This window comes from Anas platyrhynchos, chromosome 6, assembly GCF_047663525.1.
Source record: "Anas platyrhynchos isolate ZD024472 breed Pekin duck chromosome 6, IASCAAS_PekinDuck_T2T, whole genome shotgun sequence".
NCBI classification, from domain to species: Eukaryota; Metazoa; Chordata; class Aves; order Anseriformes; family Anatidae; genus Anas; species Anas platyrhynchos.
Window position 1 is genome coordinate 21,760,983 of NC_092592.1, and position 9,134 is coordinate 21,770,116.

The window sequence follows — 9,134 nt, forward strand, 5'->3', positions numbered from 1 at the left end:
ACCAAGAGACCACAGAGACTATAGAGACTATAGAGACTATGGAGAGCATAAAAATACCATAGAGATCGTAGAATAGAAAGACCACAGAGACCATGGAGGCCAAAAAAGACCATAGAGACCAAAAGGAGACCAAAAGCCTGTACAGACTGTAGAGACCATAGAGACCAAAGACCACAGAGACTAGAGACACCAAGAGACCACAGAGACCACAGAGACCACAGAGACTATAGAGACTATAGAGACTATAGAGACCATAAAAATACCATAGAGATCGTAGAGTAGAAAGACCATAGAGACCATAGAGGCCAAAAAGACCATAGAGACCAAAAGGAGACCAAAAGCCTGTACAGACTGTAGAGACCATAGAGACCAAAGACCACAGAGACTATAGACACCAAGAGACCACAGAGACTATAGAGACTATGGAGAACATGGAGACCATAAAAATACCATAGAGATCACAGAGTAGAAAGACCACAGAGACCATAGAGGCCAAAAAAGACCATAGAGACCAAAAGGAGACCAAAAGCCTGTACAGACTGTAGAGACCATAGAGACCAAAAGCCTGTAGAGACCATACAGACCAAAAAAACACTATAGAGACCACAGAGACCAAAAAGAGACTACAGAGACCACAGAGACGAAAAAAAGGCCATAGAGACCAAAAGAGTGTACAGACTGCAGAGACTATAGAGACCAAAGACCACAGAGACTACATAGACCAAAAGACTATAGAGACTACAGAGAATAAAAAACTGTAGAGACTATAGAGACCACAGAGACCAAAAAATATCATAGAGATCAGAGGCTAAAAGGAGACCATAGAGGCCAAAAGGAGACCATAGAGGCCATATACACCACATAGAGACCAAAAAAAGACTAGAGAGACCACAGAGACCGAAAAAAGGCCACAGAGACCATAAGACTGTACAGACTACAGAGACCATAGAGACCAAGAGAGTATAGAGACTACACAGTCCAAAAGACTATAGAGACTACAGAGACCAAAAAACTGTAGAGACTCTAAGGACCACAGAGACCAAAAGACTATAGAGAGTATAGAGATCAAAAGACTATAGAGACCAGAGAGACTATCAATACCAAGAGACCAAAAGACTATTGAGACCAAGAGACCACAGCGACCATAGAAAGTATAGAGATCAAAAGACCATAGAGACTATAGAGACCAAAAAAAGACTGCACAGAGACCGCACAAAGACTGCACAAAGCACATGTGGTCAAACATGCAGTTTTACATACCAGTGGAGAATCAGATTAGAGAGAAAACCTGTACTATAATATATGCACCTGGGGAGTGACCCTTCTCACCTGAAAGCAGTAAGTTTACCACTATAACTCTCAGTAGATTTGTGTTCATTCCTATAAGTAATGACCAAAATGTTTCTCAGAGCACAAAACCTTTATAATAGTGTCTTTAATTCCTCCTGTCAGGCTTTCACCCAATACATGCTCAAAAATAGATCTGTGTAATTTCAAATATTGTTACACAAAGTTTCCTGTCCAACACTCTCAGGAGTATCCCACTGTTTCACAATCATGTATCAAAACTTAAGAGTTAACTTACACGAACGGTCTTCATCCTCTTTGACCAGTACTTCTCCTTTGATTCGGGCTGCAAGCTCATCGGCAAATGATGTTGGTCTTTTCTTTTTCTGAGGAGTATGGAAAATAACAGCATATTCCTTATATGCAGTCCCATTACCAGTTTGATGCAATTGCAATTGTAAGTATTGTATTCTACAGCCTCAATTGTACAATTTCCTATCCACAATTTGATTGAAGCACTCACAAGAGGCAATGCAGCTTTCTATTAAGAAAGCAATTAGGAGATTATGTGTGAATCAAGGAAAAGCCATTTCTAGTCCTTTATGATAATAGTTTTTAATATCACCTCATTTTGGGAACATGACCAGCAAGAAGCATTTGCCACACACAAATGCAACAATTTCTTAATGACATTTAGAGACAGCTTTGATGCCAATTTAGGGTTCAAGAAGCAAAACTGGAACAATCACGTTGAAAGACCATACAGGATTCTTACAGGCCCTCTCTATAGGATCCCATCTCATGTAACCACAAGTTACTGTTATAATCACACCTTTCAGATTTTTCATGATAGAAGTAAAAAAATCTATTCCCACAAAGAGGCAACATTTACTTACAGTCCTCGTGCTTACCTCTGTGTCTCCATCCTCATCTTCCTCTTTTTCAGAGTCAAAGAGATCGCCACCATCATAATCATCTTCATCACTCATCTGTGCCGTCCTCTAAGAAAAAAAATAAATACGCTGTTGTGTTCTCCTGAAGTTGGCATACAAAAGCATAAACAAAAAAAAAATAATTAAAAATTCACCTGCTTCGATAAAATATTCAAAGCAAATTCACTGAAAGGATGGAAATATTCAGCCAGTTTGAGGTACCACGCAACTTTTTAGAGGTAAGAACAGAGTGCCTTTAGCTGTAAGTAACTTAATGTATTCTCTAGTACACTAGCTCTATGGTGCATCACCAAACATTTCTCAATCAGGATCAACTGAGGACAATAAGGCTGTCCTCACAAGGAGCGTACTCCTACCATACACAAGCCTGAACTGCTTTGTCTGCCCAGTTTCCCTTAGTTTACTAACTGTTCTCCACCAAAGACCTAGTAATTACGCCTTATATGTGGAGCACTGAGATTAGCTAGTAAAAAATTTTGCCATTTTGAGCTATTCCAAAGGTAGATAGCAGTATCTTAAATATAGTACTAAGTTACTAAGTACTTAAAAATACATCAGGCATACAAAGTTACCCTATGAAGACCAATACAACTTCAGGTAACTAACATCTGAGTGCTTTTGTAACATTGCTTTAACAATTTTAAAAAAGGGTTAGTTTTTGAAACACTGTTCTTTTGGCCCTCATCTTCTCAGCAGGTGGGTCCCCAGTATAAGTCTCTTTTTCACTGATACGTTTAACGTGGATAAGATTCCTTCCCCTAGCACCAACAGTTGAAGTCAGGCTTTAATTTCTAAACCTAAACGTTTATTTTTCTCTTTTCATCTGTTACCCAAATAGTCACACTTTCCAAATGCTTCATACTATTCTTATCTTTCATTTCACACCATACCCAGACTGCATTGTTCCTTACTACTTGCTTTGCAAGTTCAGAACTTTAATTAGACATAATAATTCCTCAGGAACCTAGTTTTCCTAGGGTTGATTCTTTCAACTCTCTTGGATCCAAAGTTATTGCTGAGGAAAACACACATCAGGCAATGCTATTGCACATACGCTTTTCATCTAATGATAGCTTGCAAGCATGTCTTTAACCCCAGTACAGGTTCAATTGCACAGTATAGTGCCACCTGGTCAGGACAACGTACCCATACAAAGTTATACAGACCAGGCTTAAACAAGCCTTTTAATAGTTAACTGTCTAGAGCTCTGATCTCCTCTTTATTACATTCTCAGTCTGTCTCAAGCAGTGAGTCTTTCAGGTGGTACCAAAGTGTATAACCATACCGTCTTTTGGTCATCTTCACTAGGGTTTCCAAATTCATCATCTGATTCCTGGAACATAAGAGACCAAAGACAAGCATCACACATTGCTTCATTCAGTGGCTAAGGGATAGGGCTCAGAAACTTTGGACTTGCTTAGGTTTAGGAATTCACATCTCCTCACTGCAAACACATGATTGTTTGCCCACCACTGACCATCTACATGAAAGGAGCTCAGTAAAGCCATCACTGAGTTAGCAAATAGAGCAAGCTCCATTTCAGTAACTCAAAAGGGATTAAATTTTAATTGAACAAAGATACCAAAACCAAATTCCTGAGGAAAAAGGGAGTGCTTCTACAACACAGGCATAAACCAGAAACATTCCAGCTAAGGCATACAAAATATCAGAACTTGTTATTCCAATGCAGTGGATTCATAAGGCAAAGCCTGGAGATGCATCACTGAAACCTGTTTAAATATATTCCTGTTAGTTTCCATTCCATTCTTTGTCACTGTAACTTACAACAAATTTGCCCTCCGTCAATTCAATTGTTCATTGCAAAAAGCTTCAAGCTGAAACTAAACTAGAATAAAAAATTTCAGTCTGAAATACTCTACTATAACAGCAGTTAGAGACAACACCACTTTGCTGCTCTTCTGAAAGGCTGCAGAGGAAATTATTGTGTAAGAATAGTAACAGAAAAATACATTTACAACTGACACAGGGAGCATACCTTGCAATACTGTCTTGATACCACACACAGAAAACCAAGGTAGGTAATGGCCTCGCAGGCAAACAAGGACTCATGAATATCTATTCAAAGTAGCTAGTACTCTGTTGCTTACCTCTTCATCCTTTTCTTCGCTGTCAATCACACTTCCACGATCACTATCTACTGATCCTTCTATTTTAAATGAAAACAGAGAAGTGAAGATCAGACGTGACATCTGCACACAGAGCTTGCTGGTCAGAAGGCATATCTACTGCAACTTTAAAGGCTTTGTGATGAGAACTAAAAACCAGGTAAAAAAAGAGTGGTTTGGAAGTGCTTTGTAGTCTGCTGAAATTCCAGCATTTTGTGTTTCCAATAATACACAGAGCACGAGGTACTGACAACTCACATATTTGGAAAGGTGGTTGTTACAGCATAGCGCATGTTTCGCCAGCTAACTGCAGTATGCATCTAAACATGCAAAAACACTATGCAGCATAACAAAAGCTATTCAATTAAAACCAAAGACCAAAGTCTTAAATTAGGAGCTAGTTACTCCCATAGAAATAAAAGGTCATTCCAGCACATACCTTCACTAGTCAGATCTCCAAGGCCAACATCATCTTGTTCCATGAACTGCTGAGAGCCAATCAAGTAAGGTAAAGGCCTGTCAATATAGAGATCCTAGAAAGAGACAACATGAAGTCTTTCTGATATCTAGGAACAGCTCTACATTGCTAATGAATCCTACAACCCTTATTTTAAGGCAAGGAAGATACAAACTAGATTCATGAGAATCCCACCAGACATACACTTCAAGTTGGGTGGGCCAACTGAGATTTATTCCTTTTAATGCTGTCAAAGAACATGGGCTACTTCTATCTGCATGGTCCCAGCACATTTTCTAGATGTGTTAACAACATAAAAATATCTTTGCAAATCCTACATCTAGGATTCTTCATTACTGGCAGTAAAAAATGACTACAAAGATACTGTTTGTACCTAAAGAGCATGACATTTAAAGGTGCCCTTCCACCCAGAACTCAGACTTTCATTTCCAAGTTCATCACTGTTGAAATAATTCCATAAAGTGAGACATTCTTTAAAGATAAACCCAACTACAAGACAAGCACGCTACACAAGAAAATAGCTCAGCAAGGAGCATTTCTGCTTTAGACATAGTCACCAAATCCTCTTTTTAGATAAAAAAAATATCAATTTTATATCCACACAGTGACACTGCTTGCAGAAGTGAAGAGCAAGTCCAATAAAACCAAGCACAAACGCAGTACTCCCAGCAAGAACAGGTCTCTCTACCTTTGGCTCAAGTATCAGTTCCACCCTTTCATTACTTTCTTCCTCTTCCGAGTCAGAGTTGCCTGCTTTGATGTCTAGCTGTTCAAAAGCACTGTCTAGAACTTGCAACCCATAATTCACTGCTTCTTGGATTTTGGGAATCAGATCAGCTTCTTTCTGTTCCCGTGTCCTTTCCTTTAACAACAAGAAAAAACACACTGTCATTGCATTTTATTCAAGACTCAATCTCACTGCAACACGTATGCAAAAATTTAACTTCAGATTAATGTGGAGAAAGCTTTTTCACTATATGCAGGAGAAAAAGACCTTCATGAGCTTCCCCCCCCCTTAATTCACCTTTATCAACCTGGTGAATTGAGACATTCTAAAGACCCACTCCAGCAAAGCACAATCCTATTTGGGCTTCCAGCTCACCAAGGGAACCTTTGTGGTATAACACACTAAGACTATAAGATATATAAAAAAGCTCTGAGTTTCTCTCCCTGGGAATTGTTGTTAGATTTTGCTTCCCTAGTTCACTACCTCTGAATCCAATACAGCCTGAGGCCTCAATTCTCTTGCTGAAAAAATATGCATAGCTGTTGAGAAATCAACACAAGTCTTGTCTACTAGATTACAATATTGAGTTTGGGTGGGCTCTAACAGGTTATCATAAGCTTCAATACTACTTTTCAATGTTATGCTTGAATGACATAAGCTTATGGAGTAGAAAGACTTCAAGGAGAAAGGAAACACTTTACTTTGTAAGCTCATAGAAGTAAATACTCATGGAAGCTTAAGTTAACTACCTGCTCTGTTTTGTCTCCAACATCAGCTTTGGGAATAGGCTCTTCCACTTCTTCATCATAGACTCGCTAAAAATTCAAGCACAAATAACTCAAGAACAACGTACTGCTGCAAGGGCTAAATCATGAGCACTGCCAACAAAATAAAATACACTGTTAATATGTGATTAAACTATACATTAATTCATGAAATATTAAAAAAAACAAAAACACATAGATGATGCCAGGCATCTTCATAGCTTCCTTCCTGCGTTGCAGTCATTATCAAGTTCCTATCATGCAGCCTTTCAAGCCAACTGAGGTGATTCAAGACTGCAAATGTCACTACAGTAGAAGAAGACAAGTTGAGCATTTAATCCCATTCACAGATTGACCTAAATATGTTTTAAAAAATACACACAACACTGTTTAACCCTCTTTTATTAAGCTGTTCCAGAAGCCTTCAAAAATCAAGACTAAATTTATTTATGGTCAGTCAGGTTTGGTCACCCAGCAGCTTTTCTCCTTTTTTTGTATCTTTCTCCCGTTCTTACAGAGAAAGGTCACATCCTCCCTCAGCCTTCAGTTTGTTCTGATGATTCCTCCATCCAGCACTTTTGGCACTCTCTTGTAGGAACAGCTACAAGGAGACACAGGGAAATAAAGAGTACCCCTTGAATCTCTCAAGCACAGATGGAAGTTATCCTCTTGGAAGAGACAGATCTCTTTCTATTGCTAAATTGAGAACTAGAAGTGAGGACCCATTTCTGTGCACTTAAATTTGGGCACAAACATTTTGAAGCACCCAAGACTTAAGACATTTGGTACAAACTGTTCTCAGTGAAGTCATTAACGCTGAACAGCAAAGGTAGGCCAGAAAAGACACTGCTGTACTGAGAAAAAAAAAAAAAAAAAAAAAAAAAAAGCCACCCACAACAGAAACCCAGATTTTCATTGCCTTGTCCTCTGCCAGCATCTTTCCAATAATGGCATCATGGCTTCAGAGGAGATACATGTGGCTTGCGAGGAATGCTGATCAAAACAAAATACTTGATAAAGGCCAATGATAGGGAAAAAAACAAAACCCACAAATGTGTAAAACTATTAAAGCTCTATATCTTAATTACACACTAGCTTTTAGCAATACAGTATCACAAGGGGCTTTCACATCTTTCTTGTAACCTTTCCAAAATAGCAACAATCACAAAATGGTACAATTCATTAACAGGCAGCTCTTCCTGACCAAATATTAATAGACAACCACCTGCAGACTAGCACCTTTAATTTTATGTTAAAAGCAGTTTGTGTAACAGCACTGAGCAAGCCTACAGCACTGTACAGCATTTTTTATATTTAGACAGACAACCGAGTGCAGCCAACGGCTACATTGACGCTACCTGTAAAGATACACCAAGAAATGGAAAGGAAATCCCAATCACCACATCACATGTAAACATGGCAAGTAATGCAGAAGAGGCAAAAGGGAATGCACACGTCTTGGACTGTGCATCACTCACAAAGGAGCTGGGAGGCCTTTTAAAACAAAGTGTTTATAAGCCACTCCATCTCTAAACCACCACTTGCCACAAAGCGAAAGCATTTTTACCCGTTGCAGCGCGGGGACCCACCAGGGTTTGAAGCACAAGCTCGGCGCCACACACCAACATACTCACGTTCTCTATGAACTGGGTGTTTGACAGCATGAGAAAGTCGTTGAAGACATTGTGGAGGCGGCAGTCCGCGGCTTTTGTTTCGCTGATCAGCCCGTCCACTTGCTTCTTGATCTCGTGCGTCCTGGAGATGGTTTGCTGCGAGAACTCTTGCAGGAAACGCAGCAGCTGCCGGGGACAGGGGAAGGCAGCGCTAGGGGCAGCTCCTTCTGCCCCCCAGCGCCACAGCCGGCTGCGATCGCGCCCTCACCGCCACGCACACGCCTGGCCCCGGCCCCGGCCCCGACCCCCGGCCCCGACCCCCGGCCCCGGCCCCGGCCCCGACCCCCGGCCCCGGCGCTCACCCCGGCGTCCGAGGCCAAGGACCAGCTCTGGCTGCCCTTACGGATCTCCTCCAGCGACCAGGGCCGCTCCCACACCGCCGCCGGCTCTGCCGCGTCCCGCGCCCCGTTCATCATCTGCGGGAGAAGGGCCGTGAGCCGAGGGGCCGAGGGGGGCCGCGGCCGCCACCTCCAGCCTCCCCGCCGCTCACCCTGACCGCGGGCCGGGCCGGGCCGGGCCCCTCCCCGCAGTCAGCTGAGCGCGGTCATGTGAGGCCCGGCGGGGCCCGGAGCCGCCGCCACAGCCGGGCGAGGCCTGCGTGAGGCCCGGCCGGGCCGGCAGGGGGCGCGGCGGCGCCGCGGGAGCAGGGCGCGGGGCAGGCGGCGGCAGGCAGCGGGCAGGCCGCAGGCCTCGGGGCGTGTGCCTGAGGGGAACAAACCGCCCTCCTCCGTGCCCGCTCTGTAATATAAACACACCACCGCTAGGCTGGCCCAAACCTTAGCATTTCAAGAATTTTAGTACACGTAATAAAGCAGAAAATCAAAAAAAAAAAAAAAAGTACAAGGAGACAAATGTTTGTTCGGGGTCGTTTCACAACAATGTCCTGAGCAAGGTTGTAAAAATGCTACACAGATGGGATTAATCTAAAATTGTTCTCCGGGCTCTTGATGTTTTGCCGCAGTTCCTTCCTCTGCAGCATTCCCAAAACCAGCAAAGCCTTTAGTTAGTTTCCATATTTATTGAAATGTGGGATTAAATCCAACACGTTCTTGGTTGTTAATGTGAAGTGTTTGTCTGCTTGGCACAGAACTGTGTGCGTTACAAAACGGGGGGTTTATACGCTCTG

General features: G+C 42.2%; 1 protein-coding gene across 8 annotated transcripts in view; it reads right to left on the reverse strand.

The window, feature by feature from the left end:
• Window positions 1-8,653, reverse strand: part of WASHC2C (WASH complex subunit 2C) — a 143,788-nt gene extending 135,135 nt beyond the window's left edge. For all 8 annotated transcript variants that reach the window (XM_072039551.1, XM_072039549.1, XM_072039552.1 and 5 more), the window contains exons 1-10: window positions 8,499-8,653; window positions 8,311-8,424; window positions 7,970-8,134; window positions 6,321-6,386; window positions 5,533-5,706; window positions 4,806-4,899; window positions 4,349-4,407; window positions 3,526-3,573; window positions 2,199-2,288; window positions 1,586-1,673 (exon numbers count right to left, since the gene is read on the reverse strand). In XM_072039551.1, coding sequence (XP_071895652.1) covers window positions 1,586-1,673; window positions 2,199-2,288; window positions 3,526-3,573; window positions 4,349-4,407; window positions 4,806-4,899; window positions 5,533-5,706; window positions 6,321-6,386; window positions 7,970-8,134; window positions 8,311-8,424 — 898 coding nt within the window. In that variant the 5' untranslated portion in view covers window positions 8,499-8,653. The remainder of the gene's footprint in view (window positions 1-1,585; window positions 1,674-2,198; window positions 2,289-3,525; window positions 3,574-4,348; window positions 4,408-4,805; window positions 4,900-5,532; window positions 5,707-6,320; window positions 6,387-7,969; window positions 8,135-8,310; window positions 8,425-8,498) is intronic.
• Between the last annotated feature and the right edge of the window lie 481 nt (window positions 8,654-9,134).